Here is a 24,600-nt window from a genome sequence, read left to right as displayed (position 1 = left end):
ACTGAAGTACAAAGGGATCTGGGGGTCCTGGTGCACGAAACTCAAAAGGTTAGTATGCAGGTGCAGCAAGTGATTAAGAAGGCCAATGGAATGTTGGCTTTCATTGCTAGGGGGATAGAATATAAAAATAGGGAAGTATTGCTTCAGTTGTACAAGGTATTGGTGAGACCGCACCTGGAATACTGCGTACAGTTTTGGTGTCCATACTTAAGAAAGGACATACTTGCTCTCGAGTCAGTACAAAGAAGGTTCACTCGGTTAATCCCGGGGATGAGGGGATGGACATATGAGGAGAGGTTGAGTAGATTGGGACTCTACTCATTGGAGTTCAGAAGAATGAGAGGCGATCTTATTGAAACATATAAGATTGTGAAGGGGTTGGATCGGGTGGATGCAGGGAAGATGTTCCCGATGATGGGTGAAACTAGAACTAGGGGGCATAGTCTTAGAATAAGGGGCTGCTCTTTCAAAACTGAGATGAGGAGGAACTACTTCACTCAGAGGGTGGTAGGTCCATGGAATATGCTGCCCCAAAAAACTGTAGAAGCTACATCATTACATAAATTTAAAACAGAAATAGACAGTTTCCTAGAAGTAAAGGGAATTAAGGGTTACGGGGAGCGGGCAGGAATTTGGACATGAGTCTAGGTTCGGATCGGTCATGGCCCTGTGGGTAGCGGAGTGGGCCCAGGGGCCGTGTCGCCTGATCCTGCTCCTATTTCGTGTGTCTAATTCTGTTAGATGCAGGAGATGGTTCTGTGATAGTGGATTGGCAGTTAGGATCAGATCAGCCATGATCTTATTGAATGGCGGAGCAGGCTCGAGGGGCCGATTGGCCTACTCCTGCTCCTATTTCTTAGGTTCTTATGTTCTTATTATATAAATGGTATCAGGAGTCATTCTCTGATTAGCTTTTTTTTCTGTGACAGTTGGGCAGTTGTATAAATTAAGCTCATATAAATTTAAGTTTAGTAGCGAGAGATTAATCTTGAGCAGTGAGAGACTAATGGAGTGTGAAAAGTCCAGAGAGTATGGAATTTAGTTACAGCAGGAGTTCAATCATGAGATGCAGTTGGTCTAACTTCAATCATGAGATGCAGTTGGTCTAAAATTATGTTTGAGGGGTTAAATAATTAAATTGCTGTGTTTGATTTTGTTAAACTTTTAAGGGAAGTTTGAGGGACAGCTAAAGCCTGTGATGTGCAATACCTACACAATATGGGAGGTCCTGGATGCTTTTTCTTTCCAGAATGACTGCGGCTGACAATTTCCTCGGAGCTGGTCCTGCTCCACTGCCATAACCTCACCAGGAGTGCGAAAAGAGGAAGAAATGGCTGGTGAAAGCAGCTGCAACTTGTCATGCACAGTGTGTAGGGTGAGATAGAAGTCAGAAAGGAAAAAGAGAATAAGGTGTGAAGAAACCTGCCTGTGATGGCCAGCATTCTTTCTTCGAGAGTAGGGGATGGGGGGAGAGGGTTGTAGCCTCCTGTTTCAAGTTGTGCGCGACCTTCTCCTGAAAGAAGGCAGTGTGTCAGTTGCAGTCTTGTGAAGTGTTTGGAGAATGTGCCTGTCCAGGTAGAATAGTCGGTATGCAGTGTGTAAGATGTGAGTGTCACAATAGTGTGAGTGTGTGACTGTGAGGAGATGGAGGTGGAGTGAAGTGTGGTGCAGCGATTGTAGGAAAGTGAAGGAATGCAGAGTGAAGTGAGGCTGGAGGTGGTGGCAGTGTGAGCAGAGAGTAAGAGAACAGTATTCTTATCTTGACAACTCTGGTGAGGTCACTGAAGTTCCTTCAGCATTGCAGCCATGTCCTAGGAGCTAAGCTCTTTACATTGACCACCTCTGCAACCTCTTCCCACTGGCGGCGGAAGTATTGCCTGGAGGGCTATCCACTTCACTGAGGGGAACAGGATCTCCATCCTCCATTCCACCGCCTGGACCAGGGCCTCCCACGCGGCATTGGAGAACCTGGGGGCCCTGTCTGAACCTCTTCCAGCCATCTCCTTCAAACTTGGAAGTTTCCCTGGTGTCTGTAGCCAGAGTGCAGCTCCCCTTTAAGAGGTACTGGTGTCAAACACACCAATTTCCCATCCCTCCTAACAGGCATGCAGCATAAAAATAAATAGTGCGGGTAGCTATTAAATCATTTTAATGAGGTCCCAGCATGACTTTTATGTGCTGCCTGGGACCACATGAACAAGCGCGTGTGACACGTGCCCCATTTCCTGCGCTCCATTTTTGGCACCTTTGAATTTCTAGCCCAACATTTATGAGAAATGGAGAGGGAAAAAAAAGGATGGAGTGACAGTATTAAAGGATTGTATTACACCACTAGAATTTAAGAATGTTCTAGGAGGTTGCATTAAAACAGAATTCATCAGGATGAAGTTAAGGGATTCTTGGGCCAGAATTTTCTGGGGGGTCAGCGGGCGCGATTGGTGGCGGGTCGGGTCGGAAATTTGATATTTTTGACAGTGGGTTGGGAACCCGCTGTCAACTCGCTCCCACGCGCCTTTCCCGATGACTGGTCTGTCAGCGCTGAGCAGACCCAACAGGCAGCGGCAGGCAACCCAATTCAGGTAATTGGTGGCTTGTTTAGAGCCACTTAATAATGATTTTCAGCTTACCTTTTGCATTTGACAGCTCTCCCATGGGTTCCATGCTGGTTGTGGACCACGTCTGTCAAGTTGAGGTGGGAGTTCAGTGGCCATTGAATCAGCTGATGAGCTGACAGCTTCAAATGTAAAGTAAAAGCTCCCACCTGACAGAGATATCTTCCCTCAGCTACAAGCTCTTCCTCAATGCATTTCCACAACAGATTCACCATGCTGTAAGTCTTTACACAAGACTCCATCCAGTCTGACCTCATTATCTCTCTCACCATTGACAGATCGCTTCTGTCATCTCTACTTCATCTGCCTTCTATTCCATCAGCATGGGTGCCCTTTATACTCTCACCTTGGTCCTCTGAATCCCACCACGACCAGCCCCAACACCAGCAGCATCAGGCACACCATAAGAACATAATAAGAACATAAGAAATAGGAGCAGGAGTAGGCCATTTAGCTCCTCGAGGCTGCTCTGCCATTCAATAAGATCATGGCTGATCTTCTACCTCAACTCCACTTTCCTGCACTATCCCCATATCCCTTGATTCCCTTAACATCCAAAATTCTATCCATCTCTGTCTTGAATATACTCAGCGACTGAGCCTCCACAGCCCTCTGGGGTAGAAAATTCCAAAGATTCACCACCCTCTGAGTGAAGACATTTCTCCTCATCTCAGTCCTAAATGGCCGACCCCTTATTCTAAGACTGTGGCCCCTGGTTCTAGACTCCCCAGCCAGGGGAAACATCCTCCCTGCATCTACCCTGTCAAGCCCTGTAAGAATTTTGTATGTTTCAATGAGATCACCTCTCATTCTTCTAAACTCTTGAGATTATAGGCCTAGTCTACTCAATCTCTCCTCATAGGACAATCCCCCCATTCCAGGAATCAGTCTGGTGAACCTTCGTTACACTCCCTCTATGGCAAGTATATCCTTCCTTAGGCAAGGAGACCAAAACTGCAGGTGTGCTCTCACCAAGGCCCTATATAATTGCAGTAAGACGTCTTTACTCTTATACTCAAATTCTCTTGTAATAAAGGCCACATACCATTTACTTTCCTCATGCAGCACCAACAACAACACCAACCTTCTCCGCAATCAACTAATGCTGCACAGGACAGAGGGCATCAGCGCCCGACCACATTGTTGCCCGGGAGACCAGGGATGGCCTCACTCTGGCCAGATTTACTTCACTTGACGCTGTACACCCTGGCTGCCACATGATGCGCCAGGTTGGCACCACCCCACACCAACACCATAAAGCATCCCTACAATGCCCAATCCATTCCTTTCACACTCATCGCCATTGCGGGATTACTGTTATGTCTCACCATTCACTGCAACTCACTAAGCCACTTCCAAAGGTGCACACAAATCTGTCCAAGAACGTACAGGCCCAGATATTCCAATCCCTATGGGTGGGTACGCGCTGTGTACCCACCCATAGGGACATTGGAAATGCCGGTTTCAGGCATGCATAGCGCATGCACTGAAAACTGGCATTTCCGATCTGTCAAGAATGGTCTTGCCAGATCCTCCGGCTGCACTGGAGAAGGGCCTCTGCGGGCGGATAGTTCCGCTTTTTGGAGACCCTCTGCCCGCAGAAAACCCTTACAATTCTTACGCCTGGTAAAAGCAGGATAAGAGTTGAAAAAAGTAAAAAAAAAAATTTTCACTGATTTATCATTTAAAAAAACTTTAGTTTATTTTTAATAACAACAGAAAATGCTGGAAAAACTCAGCAGGTCAGGCAACATCCGTGGAGAGAAATTTGAGTTGACGTTTCAGGTCGAACCCTTCTTCAAAACTCAAAACAAGTTTATTTTTAGCCCTGTAAAAAACTTTAATTATTTTTTTCAAAACATTAAATTTTTGTTTAAATTTATTGTAATTTCAAGTCATTTTAAAAATTGATTAAAAAAAAATTATTTAAAGTTTTACTATGTTTTTTCATTGATCTCCATTCATATATTTGACAGGTCTTCCTGTCAAATGTCAAATGTATGAAGGGAGATTCCCTTCTGTGATTGGCTCCCCATGGCCCACGTGATCCCAGGGACGCTGCGAACTACATGCGCCCCTGGGATACATGGGCCCTGCACACTTCAAGTTTGGAGAGGCCCAGGAGCGGAAGCTTGTGCGTCCCGGGAGCCCTCACGCAAGGGCGCAGATTTTTCCAGATCGCAGGCCTCCGCCCACGGGAGGTCAGTAATCGGAAAATACGGGCCAAAGTTTTGAAAATAAAGGTTTCAATGTTTGACATCACATTAACAGAAACTTTACACGAACATTGCATAAAACACCCAAGTGCCTACCCTTGTGTGTTGTTAGTTGGTATGATTGCACTAGGACGAGGGTGAGTGTGAGGGGTGGCTAGTGAGATGGGGATGTGATAATATAGATAGAAATGGATGGGTGGAGGTCCAAGGTAAGTTGGTGTGAGTAAGGATGTGCAGGAGTAGGGTAGGGAAGGCAGAGTGATGGGGATGTGATGAGAGGCACTGCAGGATGAGGTTGAGTGTGGCTTTGTACTAACGTTTCATGATCTACTGAGATCATTGAAATGTTTGCGCCACTGCATCCAGGTCCTCCTGACCACATCCCTGCTTGTGCCCTCCACTGCAATGTGCAACCAGGCTGTTTTGATCTCCTGGGTAAGGTCTCTTCCGCCCATGGGAAGAGAAGAGGACCTCCCTGCATGTTGTGATTCCCTCCATAAGCATATGGAGTGAGTCATGAGGAGTTTGAGTGCAGCCCTGTGCCTTTGTGCAGTGCTTGTCAGTGTTTGCACCTCAATGTTGTAGAACACTGATAGCACAAATGTCAAAATAAATGTTGATATGGTCCCTTTATGGAAACCGGCTGATGATGTATCATCAAATGACGTCACCAGACCCACTTCCTCTAATTGGCCAGGAACACGCTGAATGGGCTTAACAAGCCCTATCAAAGGAAATTCATTTCACAGAGTGGGATGGAGCCAGCAGCGGGGTCAGGACCCGCCACCGATGTCATCCGCCATGCTCCCGCCGAAGTGAGCAAAATCCTGGTCACAGTGTGCATTACAGGCCTCCGAATAGTGGAAATGAGAAAGAAGGAGATTTATAGATAGTTCGTAGAAATATGTAAGAACAACAGGAGAATAATAATGGGTGATTTTCAGTATCCAAAGAGGTTCTGGAATAAAGGTAATGTAAGTGATCAAACTGCAGAATGCTTTTTAGAATGCATCCAAGATTGCTTTCTAGGTCAGTATAATCCTGAATTTCCTTAGGCTTTTCTGCGCACTGGAGGAATAATTGGGGCAGATAGCAGCATGTGGGAGCAAATTTTGGGGCAGGCCTGGCAGCACATAAAATTTTGCTGTGGTTTGGCTGCGAAAAAGATTTCTGCTGGAATTGAAGGATGTACACTTACTGCATCCACCCATTTTCTAATAGGCCTAGTCATGCATCAGAATTCCCATAATTTCCACTCAAATTACATTGAAGGTAAAGTACACCTGCATAAAGCAAGGCTATCTGCAGTTTTGGGTTCTCTTGAGCCTACAGCTGTCCTTTTGGCAACATCAAGGAAGATTTTTCTTCATTGCAGGGTCATAGCAGATATGTGTTAAAGCTTCATTGGAATCTGCAGCAAACCCCTACTTAAGAAGCAGTACGTCCACTTTCATAGAAGCACAGACAGCAGCTCTGGTGACAGTAGGTGAGAAAATAGACAGCACCCTGCATAGTGGGCTATCAGAATCTGATAGCTGCCATTAGACTAGCCATTCCGCTAATCAACAGGGACACAGATACAGGGCTCAGTGGAAGTGTGACGACTGGAGTCCACCTGCCTAATACTGATATTTTTCAAGGCAGCAGCACATGCCAGAGCTCTGGCCTCCCCCTCATAGCACCTCACCAATGGAACGTGGGAGGAGACATTAGGCTGCCCAGGAGCAAGCTCGAGAGATGCAGCCAGAAGCATATCCCACCCAGGTGTAAGCTGCCATGAGAGCAAGGTCACCTTAAAATTCATATGATCTTCTGTAGTATAGAGATATTTTATAGCATATTGCAGGAAAAGAACTTGTGTCCATCACAGCCATGTTACACTGCTACAGGCACCACAATCATCTTTCCAAAGCTATACAAACTGCTCTGAGACTGATTTATTGTCTGCACAGTAAGCAGTATCAAAGGATTTTAATTTTGGTGATTAATGAGAACAAAAAATGTAGTAAAGAACATACTTTCACACTAACAATTTGACCTCTTTCCATTTTATAGATATATGAATTAATAAGCAAAAGCACCAAAATGCTGGCAAAAGTGTATATACCCATTCCTGAAGTAACCATGATTACCAGTACTGCTGTTTTGGAAGAGATAGAATTTAGTAGTGATGAGATAGTTACAACTAATCATGAAGGAGTTGGGAGCAGTAAGTACAGCTACAAGTATTGAAATACCAGAGCATGCAAGTTCATGCAGTCATCCATTATGCACTATAGGAAAGTCAAATGCAGAGCATTGTTCATTTTACTTCCTTCTCATATCTCTTTAAGTCCCTTCCTTTATTGGCATTGTACTTCAGTCTAGCCCACAGCTTGGAATCTCCTCTAAATTACTGCTGTTTTATGGCAGATTTGAAACTGTAAACAGAGTAAAATGTATTCTTAAAGGCTACTGCTTCAAATCAGCCACATGAAAACTGCACTTGCATTCTCCTCCCAAAAGTCTGGAAAAGTTCCCTTTTAAGGACTGCCAGAAGTCTGATCCTATGACCTGCATCTACATGCCGTGTATTTCTGTCTTCACAAACCCCATGGCTTGTGCTTTCACACATGGGGTAGGCAGATTGATTTACATATTGTGACCTTCTCTATCCCTGCTTCTTTTCCATGAACAAAATATTACATAACAATAGTGGATGTTCACAATCTCACCCTTTTTGAGGCAAGGCCCTGGAGGTATAAGGTTGTGATTTGTATACAGAGGCAAAAAATGGGGTAGCAGGAGATGTGGTCCCAGCATAAGGTTTCAGAACACTGAACTTTCCTTATTACTGCATCCTATATACCCCCACAGGCATTAACACACAAACTGACATACATCAATTGCAGCATACCAGCTGATTGCCAAGGGCAGCTGTCCAATAATTAGGGCTGAGGGCCTCCTCCAAACTCATTTGCTCTTTCCACCTCTGCAGTTATAGCAGAGAAGCTGTAGTACGACCCAGGAGCAATCACCGAGAACCTCACCTGTCATTGCATCATTCTGGGAAGCAACAGCACAGGCATCCCCTTGGAGATTTAGATAGACAGATGGAGGACAGCGCAGTGCATGATGCATATAGAATAGATTGCCAGGAGTAATTGGAGATGGTGGAAGAGGAGCGGAAGTACCTTGCCCAAGGGTGATTTCACCTCCCTCCAGATTTAGTGAGGACATGGATCTAGACATCTGGGGCCCAGCTTTTAAAAGGTGGATAATTCCAAAGCATTGTTAGAGTAATTGGTGATTTGCCTAGGAGATTTTAACACATAGTGGGAAGTGTGGTGGAATCTACAAACCACGGCCTAGAAATCCAGGACTGTAGGGGCTGGAGCACGTTTTGCCTGCGCCAGTTAAGGTCAATGCAGACAGGATGCAATATTACATAGAATATACAGCACAGAATATACAGCACAGAAACAGGCCATTTGGCCCAACTAGTCTGAGCTGGTGTCTATACTCTACACGCATCTCCCCCCATTCCATCTACCTCATCTCAGCCTTTCAGCATATCTTTCTATTTTCTTTTCTCTCATATACTCATCTAGTTTCCTTTTGAAAGCATCTAAGCTATTTGCCTCAACCACTTCCTGTGGTAGCAAGTTCCACATTCTAACCACTCTCTGAGTAAAGAACTTTCTCCTTATTTCCCTATTGAATTTATTAATAACGATCTTGCATTTATGGCCCCCAGTTTTGGATTCTTCCACAAGTGGAAACATTCGCTCCACATCTACCCTGTCCAACCCATTCATAATTTTAAAGACCTCTATCAGGTCCCCTCTAAGTCTTCTCTTTTCTGAAAAAAAAGCCCCAACCTGTTCAATCTTTCCCAATAGCTGTAATGTCTCAGTTCTGGTACCATCCTTGCACTTTCTCCATGCTTCTATGCCCTTTTTATAGTATGGAGATCAGAACTGTGCACAATACTATAAGTGTGGCCTAACCAGGGTCTTATACAAGTTTAACATAACTTCACTACTTTTGAATTCTATGGAAAAATTGAGTTGCACCCGCTTTGGGGTGCTAACTTTGCCTGGGCGCTACCCAGAAAAAAATTAGCACCCCCACGACTGAAATTGAGTGATAGCTCCCCAAGAGGGAAGTGGGGTTCTACTGGCAGTGCCCCGCCTCCCTCTTGGGGCGCTGCGACGGAATATCTCTACGTGTGCTGTGGTATTGCAGGCCTTCCTCCCCTTCTTAAAGGGGAGGGGCCTTGCGCAGCGCGACCCGGGGCCAAGCTGGGCCCCCGGGGATCGGGAGTGCCGGCAAAAGAGCCCGGCACTCAAGAGAAGTGCCGGGCTCATGGAGCACAGCCGGCACTCCGCGGCGGGGGAGGCAGGTAAGGAGGCTAAGGATGGCAGCGGAGGCAGCTGCTGGCAGGCAGCCAGCAACAAAAATGGCCGCCCGGCACCTCGCTTATAAATAGTGCCGCCCCAGCCGCAGGTAGGCCCCCCTGACCCCGTCAGACATAGTGTCCGGCGGTGAGTTAGGGGGCGCTACCGAAGATTGTGGCCGGGGCATTGCGCACAGCGATGACGTCATCGCTGGGGGTGCAGCGCCGCCGCTAACCTCCTGCTTAGGGCGTAATGGGAGGTGCAAAGCAACCGAATTTTTCTCCCTATATCCCTAGAAATAAATCCCAGTGCTTTGTTAGCATTTTTAATCGCTTTGCTGACCTGTGATGCTGCTTTTAATGATTTGTTACATAAGAACATAAGAAATAGGAGCAGGAGTAGGCCATTTGGCCCTTCGAGCCTGCTCCGCCATTCAATAAGATCATGGCTGATCTTCTACCTCAACTCCACTTTCCTGCACTATCCCCATATCCCTTGATTCCCTTAATATTCAAAAATCTATCGATCTCTATCTTGAATATACTTAACGACTGAGCCTCCACAGCCCTCTGGGGTAGAGAATTCCAAATATTCACCACCCTCTGAGTGAAGAAATTTCTCCTCATCTCAGTCCTAAATGGCCGACCCTTATTCTGAGACTGTGACCATTAGTTCTAGACTCCCCAGCCAGGGGAAACATCCTTCCTGCATCTACCCTGTCAAGCCCTGTAAGAATTTTGTATGTTTCAATGAGATCACCTCTCATTCTTCTAACAGAGAATATAGTCCTAGTCTACTCAATCTCTCCTAATAGGACAATCCCCTCATCAAAGGAACCAGTCTGATGAACCTTCGTTGCACTCCCTCTAAGGCAAGTATATCCTTCCTTAGGTAAGGAGACCAAAACTGTACACAATACTCCAGGTGTGGTCTCACCAGGGCTCTATATAATTGCATCCGAGAAGGTGCCGAACACCTCGAGTCTCTTCGCCGGGAGCAAGCGGAAGCCAAGCGCAAGGAGCGCATGTCAACCCAAGCACCCCACCCACCCGCCCCTTCAACCACCGTCTGCCCCACCTGTGATAGGGACTGTAGGCCCTGCATTGGACTCATCAGTCACCTGAGAACTCATTTTTAATGTGGAAGCAAGTCATCCTCGGTTCCGAAGGACTGCCTAAGAAGAAGAAGATATAATTACAGTAAGACAGCTTTACTCTTATACTCAAATCCTCTTGTAATAAAGGCCAACATACCATTTGCTTTCCTAATTACTTGCTGTACCTGCATGTTAACTTTTAGTGATTCATGTACAAGGACACCCAGGTCCCTCTGAACACCAACATTTTCCAATCTTTCACCATTTAAAAAATACTCTGCTTTTCTATTTTTCCTACCAATTTCACATTTCTCCACATTATATTCCGTTTGCCATGTTCTTGCCCATTCACTTAGCCTGTCTATATACCCTTGAAGCCTCTTTGCATCCTCCTCACAACTTACATTTACACCCAGCTTTGTATCACCAGCAAACTTGGATATATTACATTTGGTCCCCTCATCCAAATCATTGATGTAGATTGTGAATAGCTGAGGCGCAAGCACTGATTCTTGTGGTACCCCACTAGTTACAGCTCGCCAACCAAAATTACCCATTTATTCCTACTCTCTGTTTTCTGTCCATTAATCAATCCTCAATCCATGCTTGTATATTACCCCCAATCCCATGAGCCCTAATTTTGTTTATTAACCTGTGTGGTACCTTATCGAATGCCTTCTGAAAATCCAAATACCTGTATACCACATCCACTGGTTCCCCCTTATCTATCCTGTTAGTTACAACCTCTAAAAATTCTACCAGATTTGTCAAACATGATTTCCCTTTCATAAATCCGTGTTGACTCTTCCCAATCCTATTATTATTTTCTAAGTGCACTGTTACGATGTCCTTAATAATAGATTCTAGCATTTTCCCTGCTACTGATGTCAGGCTAACTGGTCTGTAGTTCCCCACTTTCTCTCTCCCTCCTTTCTTAAATCGTGGGGTTACATTTGCTACCTTGCAAACCCCAGGAACCGTTCCGGAATCTATGGAATTTTGGAAAATGACAACCAATGCATACACTATCTCTTTAGCCACCTCTTTCAAAACCGTAGGATGTAGGCCATCAGGTCCAGAGGATTTATCGGCTTTCAGTCCCATTAATTTCTCCAGTACTTTTTTTCACTAATACTAATTTCTTTCAGTTCCTGATTCTCACTAGATCCTTGGTTCTCAACTATTTCTGGGACGTTCACCTGTATCCCTAGATCCCGTTGCTCTTCTACCCATTCAGTTTCTTATTTTCTAAGGTGCATCGCCTCACGTTTATCTGTGTTAAAGTTCATTTGCCACTTAACTGTCCAGTCTGCAAGTGTTCTAATGTCTTCATGTATTATTTTGTATTCTTCCTTAGTATTAGTTATACATCCCAGTTTGGTATCATCCGCAAATTTTGATATTGAATTACTTGTTCCTAAGTCCAAATCATGAATGAAAATTTTAAATAACAGTGGTCCCAGCACTGATCCTTGTGTAACACCACTTTCTACCTCCCTCCAATCTGAATAACGACCCTTTACCTCTACTCTGAGCTTTCTATTTTTTAGCCAAATTGCTATCCATTCAGCTATTTGTCCCCGACTCCACATGCCCTAACCTTTGTCATACGCCTACCATGTGGCACCTTATCAAAGACCTTTTGAAAATCCAAGTATATGACATCTATTGCATTACCCTTGTCTACTCATTCCATTACCTTTTCAAAGAATTCTTTCGGGTTAGTTAAGCATGACTTAGCCTTTTGGAATCCATGCTAATTATTTTTAAAATTATTTTTCTGTCTCTAAATGCTCTTCTATCACTTCCTTTAGTATAGATTCCAGTATATTTCCTATCACCAATGTTAAACTGACTGGTCTAAAGTTCCCAGGTTTTGTTCTATCTCACCTTTTGTATATAGGAACAACATTAGCTGTGACGTAAGAAAGCTACTAGGCACTTGGTCTAAGCGTTAAACAAAGCTTTAATCAACTGTTTTACAACATGGAGGTTGTAGTGTCCGAGTATAAATAATACACAGAAAGCAGGAGAACAATAATAACAGGTATTTACTGAACAGAGGGTAACTTAAGACTGACATACAGAAGCCTGCTATGGCTTTATATACAGGGGTGGTCACTGCCGGTACTGCAGTATAGAATCAGTTCTTCTCTTAAAGGTACATACACAACAATTCCTCCCCTTTTAGATAAACAGTACATAACATTCATTTAACAACTAAATAATAACTAATTACAATTACAATTTTCTCTGTACTATATACATCAACTGAAATAATCATTTATAAGTTCAGTCTTTGAGGAGGCTTCCTGATCCTGACTGGATAGCGCCTTTCTCGAGTATCCTGTTCTTGCGGCGGAGTTGATTCTGGCTCATTGTCATTGGTTGGTTCGTCAGCTTCCAATACCACTGCTTCTGAGGTAGACGCAATCTGTACTTCGGGTTGATTACCAGGTGCACCTGCTCGTGGTATGGGTTTGGCTTGTTCCTGTGACTCTAGAATCTGGTCAGCATGGCGTCTCACGATGCTCTCTCCAACGTCCACTGTGTACATTAGTGGTCCCTGCTGTGTGCATATCATTCTTGGCTGCCATTTTTCTGTTCGGTAGTCGCGGGCCAAGACTGGTTTCCCTATCTTGAAGCTCCTGGTTGGCTTCTCATTTATGTGCTGGAATTGCTTATCCTCAACATCTCGTCTTATGTTTGGTTTGAGCAAATCCAGGCGACATCTTAGCCTTTGGTTGAAGAACATTACGGCTGGAGCTTGGTTGGTGACTGCACGTGTCGCATTCCGGTAAGCAAACAAGAAATTATCCACCTTGTGTTGTAGTGGTATGTTGTCATTATACATTGCCTTTATGGCCTTTTTAAAGGTCTGAACAAACCTCTCAGCCAATCCATTTATGGCTGGATGATATGGGGCAGATGTGTAATGTTTCACCCCATTATTCCTCAGAAACCTCCGGAAATCCTCGGACACAAACTGTGGCCCATTGTCGGAGCAAATCTGTTCTGGCAAGCCATTCCTGGCGAAGATGGTCCATAGGACTGCAATAGTTTTCTCCGTGGTGGTGGAGGACATTTTGATGACCTCTGGCCATTTCGAATGGGCATCCACAGCGATTAGGAACATTGAGTCCATAAATGGACCAGCAAAATCAATGTGTACCCGTTGCCATGGAGATGAGGGCCACTCCCATGGATGTAGCGGGGCCTGTGGTGGAGCGTTTTGGACCTTCTGGCATCCTGTGCATCTCTTGGTCATATCCTCGATTTCTTTATCAATTCCCGGCCACCACACAAACGCCCTGGCTAGGCTCTTCATTTTTACCCCTCCCAGATGACCCTCATGAAGCTCATTGAGCACTCTATCTCTCAACTTGGGTGGAATTACCACTCGGGATCCACACATCAAGGTCCCCCGGCACACTGAAAGCTGTTCTCTCCTTGGCGAGAATGCTGGCAACAGTGAGCCGCCATGTGCTGGCCATCCCTTCACCGTCAAATCATAGACCCGAGAGAGTGTCGGGTCATTTCGGGTTTCCTTCCCTATACTTGAGTTTGTAACAGGTAGACATTCGACTATGGTCGCATGGAATATCTCAACAGGGTCCACTGCAGGTGGTTCCTCTACCGTAGGCAACGGTAGGCACGACAGCCCATCAGCATTTCCATGCTGTTTCGTACCCTTGTACTCTATGTCGTACTGATGTGCCCCGAGAAAATGCGATCATCTTTGCAGCCGTTGCGCCGTCATCACCGGAACGCCCTTCTTTGGGTTAAAAATGGAGACCAGGGGCTGATGATCAGTCAGTAGGGTGAATTTCTGCCTGTGCAGATAGTGATTGAACTTCTTCACCCCCCACACCAGGCTGAGAGCCTCCCTGTCAATCTGGGTGTAGTTACGCTCGGCTGAGGTTAACGAGCGCGACGCAAAGGCTATTGGCCTCTCTGAACCGTCAAGGAATTTGTGTGACAGCACTGCTCCGATGCCATAGGGAGACGCATCACATGCTAACCGAATCGGTAGTGTTGGATTGTAGTGGGCCAATACTTCTTTTGAAGTGATTAGGCATTTACATTTCTGAAAGGCACGCTTACACTCATCACTCCATTTCCATGTTACTCCAGTTTGCAGTAGGGCGTTCAGTGGGTGCAGAATTGTAGATAAATTCGGCAAGAACTTATGGTAGTAGTTCACGAACCCGAGGAACGACCTCAGTTGTGACACATTTTCCGGTGCTGGAGCCTTGACTACTGCCTCAATCTTGTCCGGCGACTTATGCAACCCTTCCTCATCAATCATGTGGCCACAATACGAGATTTGTCTCCTGAAGAACTCGCATTTGGGGCGGTTGGCTCGTCGCCCATAATCCTGTAACCTCGTGAGCACCTGCTCCAGGTTGGCAAGGTGTTCACTGTCATTTTCGCCCGTAACCAGGATGTCGTCCAAATAACACTGGGTCCCCGGGAACCCTTGCAGGACTTGTTCCATCACCCTCTGCCAAATAACTGGGCTGATGCTACCCCGAATACCAGTCGATTGTACTGGTAAAGGCCTTTGTGAGTGTTTATCGTGAGGTATTTCCTAGATGCTTCTTCCACCTCCATTTGTAAATATGCTTGGGCCAGATCAATCTTTGTAAAGCGTTTCCCTCCAGATAGTAAGGTGAAAATATCTTCTATCCGTGGAAGTGGATATTGTACTGTGTGCAGGACTGGGTTCACAGTTACCTTGAAGTCCCCACAGATGCGAACCTTCTTCGGTTCCCCAGGCGTGCTGCTCAATGATTTCTTCATTACAGGAACGATGGGTGTGGCCCACTCGCTCCAGTCCACCTTGGACAGCACACCCGAATGCTCCAGACTCTCCAGCTCTGCTTCAATGGCTGGGCGGATCGCGTAAGGTACCGGTCTGGCCTGAAAAAATTTTGGGTTTGCGTTATCTTCGATTTTTATCGTTGCCGTTACTCCTTTTAGAGTCCCAAGTCCTTGTTGGAACACCTCTTTCTCGTCAGTTAGAATCTTTGACAGTCATCCAGGTGTGACGTCATCATCCTTTTTATCAGTCACAGTTAGCGCCTGAATGGAATGCCAATCCAATTGTATTTTTCGGATCCATTCACGTCCCAATAATGGTGGTCCTCCATCTGGTAGTATATATAGATACAGTTTCTGTGTTTTCTTGCCGTTGTATTCAACTGGCACCCTTATTTTTCCTCTGGGGTAGACTTTTTGCCCCGTGTATGTCTTCAATACAATGGACGTGTTCTTCAAGAGTATGTGTGAGAATAGCCGCTCATAGTCTCGTCGATTCATGACAGTTAGGGCTGATCCTGTGTCCAATTCCATCTTTACTGGGGACCCTGCTATCATGAGGGTGACCCAAATGGTTCGGTGATCCTCCTTTGCGATCACGTTGTGTAACTTTAGACAACTTAGTCTCCTGCTCCCGGTGTCCTTATCACTTTCCTGATCTTCCGAACTACTGTCTGTCAATTTCTTTACTTTCTTGTACTTTTCCTTAGTAGTTCTTGTAGTGTTGGTTTTCTTTCCTGACCTGCAGACTCTTGCTATGTGTCCCATTTTCCCACATTGCCTGCATACTTTGTCCTTAAACCAGCAGTCCTTCTGATCATGGGTTGTTCTGCCGCAACGATAGCACTTTTCTGCTCCATACGCCATTTCGTTAGCGCTGTATTCCTGTGGTTTCTGTTGTATTTCCGCAGCTCCCCGTGCTGCTGCTTCGTAGGATACTGCCACGCTGAAAGCCTGTTCTAGCGTCAGGTCCTTTTCCGAAAGTAGTCGTTTCTGGGTTCCTTCACTCTGGAGCCTGCAGACAAACTTATCCCGTAAGGTGTCTGCCAGTCCTGCTCCGAACTGGCAGTGCTTCGATAACTTGTGTAGTTCCGTAAGATAGTCAGCATTGCTCTCATCTTTGTGCTGGTTTCTTTTATGGAACTTGAATCTTTCTGCTATCAGCAGTGGTGTAGGGTTTAGGTGTTCCTGTAAGATATTAACAATCTCCTCAAAACTTTTCTCCATTGGTTTAGCTGGGGTAATTAAATTCCGCAATTTGCCGTACGTTCTCGCGCCCATCAAATTTAATAATACCGACGCCTTCTTTCCATCGGCCACCTCATTTGCCTTGCAGTACACTTCAATTCTTTCCACATACATGGTCCAGTCTTCTACCTCGTTGTCGAAAGCAGTGATACTGCCACTTTTCGGCATCTTGGGTGATTTAAAATGGCGCCTCCCGCGCTTTTTCTTCTTCACCAATGGATTAAAATGGCGCCTCCCGTGCTTTTCCTTCTTCCCCAATGGAATAAAGTGGCGCCTCCCACGCTTTTCCTTCTTCCCCTTGCTGCCACGTTGCTCCTAGCGTTCCTCAGGGTAATGGCGGCGACCCGCGGCTTCGGCGCGTCTCACTTTTCCTTCCCCTTGTTTTATTTTCGCTACGCTGCCCGGTTCTTGAACACCGACTGCGCCCTGTGCGCTCCACCCTCTCACTCTCTCTTTTCCTCCCGACGACGCTGCACGGCCCCTTTGCAGAGCCGCTCGATCGAGCTCGAACCCGCCGCAGTCCGGAAGGGTCAGCACACTACCTGCTACCAGCACGATTTGCTGGAACACCATGACTGGGGAGCCAAGCCCAGCTCTCCACAGCCTCTCCTGCAACTCTCCGAACTCTGATTGATCCTTGGGCGGTTGCCCGCGGTCGACGCCTGTTGTTCTGACTTCGACCTCCAAAAGCTTCTTCTCAGGGAAAGATCCCCGTGAGGTGATGCAGTACTGCAGGAGTACGTTGCCAATGTAGTGTCCGAGTATAAATAATACACGGACTGCAGGAGAACAATAATAACAGGTATTTACTGAACAGAGGGTACTCTTTTATTTGGACCCAAAAAACCCCAATTCAACTGTAAATAAACAAAAGTTCAACTAAAGCTTAACAAATCAAATTAAAATTTGGTTTTCTGTGTTGATGATGCACTCCAGTCCCCGCGGCGCCCATCGGTCGTGGAAATACTCAAGCGCACCGGCGGACACCGCGTGCTCCATCTCCAGGGCCACCCGGGCGCGAACATGGCCGCGGAAGAGATGCAGGCAATCCGGCTGGACGACCCCCTCGACCGCCCGCTGCCTGGACCAATTGATGGCTCTTTTAGCCAGGCCCAGGAGCAGGCCCACAAGGAGGTCCTCCAACCTGTCCGCTCCCCTCCGCACCGGGTGACCGTAGATCAAGAGCGTGGGACTGAAGTGCAACCAAAAATCGAGGAGCAGCCCCTTCAAGTAGTGAAAGAGGGGCTGCAACCTCTCACAATCCATATAAACGTGAAACACGGACTCCTCCAGGCCGCAAAAAATGCAGGCGGCCTGGGAGTCCGTGAACCTACTTAAAACCTTATTGCACAGGACCGCTCCGTGCAACACCCTCCAGGCCAAGTCCCCGATGGAACAAGGGAGGACTCCCGCATAGAGAGCCCTCCATTGGGGACCTCCGCTACCGCCGGTCGGCAAAACGCCACGCCAAGGCGTGTCCGGACGGTAGACAAAGATGGCAAAGTGGAGAGTGTGCAGGAGCAGCCCGTACAGGAAACCCCTCCGTGCGGAATGAAAAGGCACGGAGGGTATTTCCTCGAGACGGCTCAAGTTGTGAGGCGCCGGTTCCCGAGGGGAGTTTCGGGGCCGGGCGCCGATGAGGAATTCCGTCCGAACGGGGGTAAGCTCGGACGGGATCGCCCCACGTGCTTGAGCCGCCTCGATACACCTAGTGGAGTCGGGGCCCAGTGCCGCTTTTACCGATTCGATGGTTTCGACCGCGAGCCGGACGTTGGCCCAGGACAGGCGCCGCGCCAGCTCCTCCGGCGCCATCCAGCCCGCTCCTCCGCCATCGAGCAGGTCCCCAACTCTGGTCACCTTGCCAGCCACAGCCCTACCCTCCGCCAGCCGCCTGAACCCATGTTCGTGGAGGTGCGGATTCCTGAGCAGCGGCTCCCGAAGGAGAGCCGCCGCTCCTGACGGGGGAGAGCTCCGCCTGGAAGCGACGTAGTTCCAAACCCATAGTAGTTCCTGGTAGAAGACAGGCAGCTCCCGCAGGCCGGCACGCCTGCTGCCCACTTTCGCAAACAGGAGCTGCGTGTCGTAATTGAGGCCATGCAGCTGGCGGAAGAAAAACGTCGCCAGCGCACACCATCTCGGAGGATTCTCGACGTACAGGTATCTCTGCAGCGTCTGAAGATGGAAAGTCGCAGCCTGGGTGCGAAGGCACACCAGCGCCTGACCGCCCTCCCTAAGCGGGAGACACAGAACCGCGGCAGAGACCCAGTGCTTCCTTTTGTCCCAGAAGAAGTCGATGAGCTTCTTCTGAATCTTGGCGACAAACGCAGGGGGAGGGATCAAAGTGACCAACCGGTACCACAACATGGCGGCCACCAGCTGGTTTATGACCAGCGCTCGACCCCTGTAGGACAACACTCGGAGCAGTCCTGTCCAGCGTCCTAGGCGAGCGGTGACTTTGGCCTCCAGCTCTTGCCAGTTCGCCGGCCAAGCGTCCTCGGCAGGGCTAAGGTAGACTCCCAAATAGAGGAGGTGCGTGGTGCTCCAGGCGAAAGGCCTGAACTCCTCCGGCAGGGAGTCCACCCGCCACTGACCCACCAGGAGTCCGGAACATTTCTCCCAGTTGATCTTGGCGGAGGATGCGTCCGAGTAAATCTGCTGGCATTCCCGCATCCTCCGCAAGTCAGCGGGATCCGTGACCATGAGGAGCACATCATCGGCGTAAGCCGAGAGGACCACCTCCACGCCCGGCCCTTGCAGAGCCAGTCCCGTCAACCTCTTCCGCAAGAGGCGCAGGAAAGGCTCCACGCAAATGGCATATAACTGACCGGACATGGGGCATCCCTGACGCACCCCCCTCCCGAAGCGAAGGGGCGCCGTCAAGGACCCGTTAACTTTAATCAGACACTCCGCGGCGGCGTACAGAAGTCGGATCCGGGCGACGAAATGCGTCCCGAACCCGAATGCGCGCAGAGTCCCGAAGAGATACTCGTGATCCACCCTGTCGAACGCCTTCTCCTGATCCAGGGAAAGGAAGGCGACCGACAGACCAGCCCTCTGGGAGTGGTGGACCAGGTCCCGGACCAGATGGATGTTATCGTGGATGGTCCGGCCCGGGACCGTGTAGGACTGGTCGGGGTGGATCATGTGGGCCAGCACGGTGCCAAGGCGAGCAGACATGGCCCTGGCAAAGATTTTATAGTCCGTGCTGAGAAGGGAGACCGGGCGCCAGTTCTTAAGGAGGCGGAGATCGCCCTTCTTAGGCAGCAGGACAACGACCGCCCTGCGCCAAGAGAGGGGCATCTCCCCGGTCGCCAAACTTTCCCCCAGGACCCGCGCGTAGTCGCCCCCCAAGACGTCCCAGAACGCCCTGTGGAACTCCACGGTCAGCCCGTCCAGCCCCGGGGACTTTCCCCTAGAGAGCTGGCGGAGGGCGCCGGTCAGCTCCGTCAGACTTAGCGGAGCGTCCAATTTTTCGGCGCCCTCCGGGCCAACCTTTGTCAGGTCCTCCCACAAAACTCTGCGCGCATCCTCGCTGGACGGATCCGGAGAGAACAGAGCCCCGTAATAGGCGCGGGTCTCCGCGCTGATTCCCTCCGGATCCGAGACCAGAGATCCGTCGTCGGCCAGCAGCCCCAAGAGCTGCTTACGGACCCCCCGTCTTTTTTCCAGCGAGTAGAAGAAGGGGGAGCCGCGGTCCAGGTCCCGCAGGAGCTGGATCCGCGGCCTCACGTACGCGCCTCGGGACCCGACGAGCTGCAGGTCCTTCAGCGCGCCCTTCTTCTCTTCGTACACCTTCCGCAGGGCCGGGTCCTCGACGACCTGACCGAGACGGGACTCCAGGTCGAGCACCTCCTTCTCCAACCGCCCGACCCGGGCCTCCCGCCTCTTGGTCGACCCCTTCGCGTACTCCTGACAGAAGAGACGGATGTGAGCCTTGCCCACATCCCACCATAGCCTCAAGGAGGGGAAGCCCCCCTGCTTCCTTCTCCAGTCGGCCCAGAATCGACGAAACGAATCCCGGAACCGTGCGTCCTCCAGCAGCAGGTTGTTAAAATGCCAGTACACGGACCCCCCCCGCGCGCGCAGCGGAGCGAGCTCCGCCCACACCAGGTGGTGGTCCGTGCACAGCACCGGCCGCATGGAAGCTGCCGGAACGCAGGAGACGAACGCCCGGGAAATGTAGAGGCGGTCGATTCTGGACCTTCCTCCCCCAGACCTCACGCTAGTGAAGGCGCTGGAGTCGGGGTGGAGATTTCGCCAGACGTCCACCAAGTCGAAGGACCCAACCAGGTCCCTCAACTTCTCCATCGCCGCCGGGCTTCACGGGGGACCCGAACGGTCCCTCGCCTCGAGGGTGCAGTTAAAATCCCCCCCGAGGATGACGCACTCGCCCACGTCGATGGAGCCCAAGAGAGCAGACACTTCTTCGAAGAAGCGCACTTGCTGCGCACTGGTCTGAGGGGCGTACACGTTCACTAGATGGAGCGGCACGCCCCCCAGGCGAACAGTGACATGGAGCAAGCGGCCCGGCACGTGCTCCTTGACCCCCAAGATCTCCGGCTGAAAATGCGGGGCCAGCAAGATAGCCACCCCGCTGGAATTGTTGGAGAGGTGACTCATGCTGACCCCTCCTTGCCACTCCAGGAGCCACGTGGCTTCGTCTCCCGGAACGGTGTGGGTTTCTTGCAGGAAGCACACCGCATACTTCCCGTCCCGAAGGACCGAGAAGTTATTGAATCTGCGGCGCGCCTCCCTGCTGCCGTTGATGTTGAGGCTGGCTATGGTTATCTTCATGTCAGAAGCATAGTGCAACCTCTACCTACACCTAACGGGGCGAGGAAGCGCAGCCGCTGGTCCGCCGCCACTTCCTCAGCAGCCCAGTGAGAAACGTTGGTGAGCCGACGCAGCTCGAGCGGGTTCACACCCTCGTCCGTGCCCAAGATCTTAACGGCAGCGCGGACGGAATCGATGAGCAGCGCCAGCTCCGACCACCTGTCGAGGGCCAGCCGGACCTTATTGCGCTGACCCAGGCACGTGGCCATAAAATCCCGGAGTTCCCTTACGGAAATGAGGGGAGACTCGGCAAGGGGCACGAGGTCATCCATCGCCACGTCGGCGCTGGAGTCCGAATAGTCCTCCGTGCCCATCACCGAGTCCCCATCCTCCTCCAGGGGGTCGTCACCAGCGGCCGACCCGTCCGCCGCGCAGTGCGAAGCGAACGACTCGGCCGCGCCAGCCAGCCCCGCCTCCGCCCGGATCCCACCCCCAGGATCGGCGGCAGAGGATTTCTCCCTGGGCTCCTCTAGGGGTGCCGGGCCAGAAGACGGCGGCGGTTCAGAGCTCCCCTCCGCCTCAGACGCCGGAACGACCGGAGAAACCGGGGAGAGAACAATTTCCAGCTCCTCCAGTACGTCTGGCACCAGAGACGCAGCCAGGGGGCCATCCTCCTCCCCGCCACCAACCTCCGACCCAGCGGACGGGGGGTTTTGAATTAAAAGCTCTACCAGGACGAGCATCCCCTGGGAGACGTCCGGGTCGCATTGGGCGAGCTCATTAACCTCGAGCTCGCCCGACCCAGCCCCCAGGCTGCCCGACCCGGCGAGGGGTAACGACACCGATAAAAGGTCAACTTCAATTACTGCCGCGGGTTGTTCCGCAACCCCCCCCCATGGGCAGGGTCTCATCCCCATCCCCGGGAGGCACGTGCTGGACAGACACATCTGCCTCAGCCTCCCGAGGGACAGGCGACCCCTGCCGATCGCTGGTGATGACGACAGCGCTGGGGGGGCGGGGGGGCGCAGTACCCGCGGCGGGCGACGACTCCCCCTGCTCGGAGGGACCTTCCTCCTCCCGGTCCTCCTCCTCATCCAGGGGGTCGCGCCTTCTTTTTAGCACGGAGGGAGCGAGGGAGACCTCCATGTCTGCAAAGGCCTCCTCCTCGACTCCCTCCGGCGGAGCAGGTTTGTCGGGTTCCTCGGGCCCGAGCCCGGCCGCAGGTATTGGCATTACCGCTGCGGCGGTTGCGGCCACAGGCTCGGGCACGGGGCCCCTCCCGCTCACATCTGCCCTGATCAACTCCGCGAGGAGCGCGGGTGTAAGGGGCTCAAGGGGCAAGGGCTCACCATCCACGGGGGGACCTGCCCTAAGGTGCTTCTTTTTTCCCCGCGCCTTCTTTCCGGCCGGACACGCTCCCTCCCCCCCGCCGGAGGCCTTGGTGGCATCGGCCCCCGACGTCAACCGCGCATCAGACATACTTGACGCGCGGGCAGATCCGGGGGGAAGGGCGGCGGCGGCGGCGCCAGCCTCGGCCGCACGAGATGATCCGGCGGCCTTGGAGGCAGGGCAGTTCCTCCTGATGTGCCCCACCTCCCTGCAGGCATGGCACCTCACACCGTCCGACGTCCAAAAGGCGCGGTAGGCGGTCCCCTCGTGGAGGACGACGAACGCCCCTTCAGTGTCCTCCTCCCGCGCCAGCTGGATAAACAGCTGGCGCCGGAAGGAGAAGACGTGGCGAAGGCTGGCCTCCCGGAAGCCGAGCGGGATGGGCGTAATCCCCGACCTCACCTCCCCAAGTTGTCGCAAATGGGGAAGGAGGAGCTCACCAGGAACATAGGGCGGGACGTTGGAAATAATGATCCTCTGCGCGGTGGCCTCGAGAGGATCCACCGGCAGGAAGGTCCCGCCCACGGTGAGCCCCTTGGCGACAGCCAGGGATACCGCCCGCTCCGACCCCAGGAAGAACACAGCCTTCCCATACATTTTCGAGGCCGCGACGATGGCTGAGGGGCCGACAACCCCAGCCATGGCCTTGACGCAGGCCTCGATGGTCATAGTGGGGTGAGTGTAGCTCTTCACCCCAAGCTTTTTTGTTATTAATCGAAAAGGTGACGGGGCAGCAGGAACAGCGGGAGCAGCTGTGGCTGTGGCTACCACTCTCGCATAGGTCCCGGCTGGCCCCGCCACCGGCGAAGATGCAGTCGCCATTCTGGGGTGCTTTTTTTAAGGGCTACACTCACCCCAAGTCACAGGCCTGAAGGTGTTAATGGCCTCGGTGTATATATATATTTTTTTGTCCTCTATTGAGCAGAGGGAGCCGATTAAAATGAGGACACACCTCTCTCCTTATTGATTTAAATTGGGAGGAGCCCTCGCCCCTCTGCTCAATTGGCAATTAATAAAATAGATGAAACTAAGGTGCCTTAGAAAGACAGGCAGAGAGAGACAAAGAGAGAGAGAGAGGTGGGGGGGGGGTGGGAAGGAGGGAGGCCGCAAAGGGCAGTGTTGCCACTCAGGATGGTGGGTGGGTGTAGGCAGGGTTGCACTCTCCGATGGAAAAAGTCTTTGGTGATGGTGGTCTTCTGGCAGGGGGAGAAGACGTCTTCACCTGGAAAAGCTGGAGAAGCCCAGGCTTAGTCCTGCAACAGGTCTTAACGATGTAATTAAATTAAATTAAGGACTTCACCTTGGGCAGCTCCAAGCTCTCCCAGGGCAGGCAATAGAAGGGATGCTAATTAGTGGTGTGTGTGGCCTAGCTTTTAACAAGAGCACACACACACACACACTACACCCCTTGATGATCCGGCCTTGCTTCTTCTTTTCTCCCCCCACCTAAAATACAAAGTCTTGGGAGAGTGCCCCAAATAACACCCACCTGTAGATGTTCCGGATGAAGTTTTCTTCCCTCCTTTCAAGCAGTTGGTTTCTCTCCCCTCTCTCCCTCTCCTGAAGTGGAGGCCAAATTGGGGAGGCAGTGATAGAAAGGCCTCTCCCCTGGTTGATGTTGATGTAGGCCTCCTTTCTCCTTCTCCTCCTCTGTCCTCTCTCTCCAGGCACCTCAGTTGATGTAATGATGGTGGAGTTGGTGGTGGTGGTCCAACGTTCTCCTCCTCTTCCTGGTCAGGGGACCACCACTTTAATCCACTCTCCAAAGTCTGGCTGCTCCCTCTGCTCATGCTTGCAGCTGAACAGAGGGTAACTTAAGACTGACGTACAGAAGCCTGCTATGGCTTTATATACAGGGGTGGTCACTGCCGGTACTGCAGTGTAGAATCAGTTCTTCTCTTAAAGGTACATACACAACAGAGGTCGAGTTGTGTCCTTCACTAGTTCCTGCGCAAGCTGGGCCCGTGCCCGAGTATTTATACTCTCCCTGGACAGCGCCACCCGCAGGCCGCTCAGTATTGTTTCATAAGTCTTTCTTTCATGAATGACTGATTCATGTCAAGCCG

The 24,600-nt window shown here is 50.4% G+C and overlaps 1 protein-coding gene across 1 annotated transcript in view; it reads left to right on the top strand.

The window, feature by feature from the left end:
- The window catches only part of LOC147113546 (coiled-coil and C2 domain-containing protein 2A-like), a 403,075-nt gene that overhangs the window by 158,162 nt on the left and 220,313 nt on the right, over window positions 1-24,600 (top strand). The window contains exon 12 of the mRNA XM_085996133.1: window positions 6,884-7,037. Within this exon, the coding sequence (XP_085852259.1) occupies window positions 6,884-7,037 (154 nt within the window). The remainder of the gene's footprint in view (window positions 1-6,883; window positions 7,038-24,600) is intronic.

This window comes from Somniosus microcephalus, chromosome 8, assembly GCF_052327205.1.
Source record: "Somniosus microcephalus isolate GS21.2 chromosome 8, FLI_Smic_1.0, whole genome shotgun sequence".
In the NCBI taxonomy this organism is placed as follows: Eukaryota; Metazoa; Chordata; class Chondrichthyes; order Squaliformes; family Somniosidae; genus Somniosus; species Somniosus microcephalus.
Note: the sequence above shows the minus strand (reverse complement) of the source record. Positions and strands in the feature narration are given on the sequence as shown.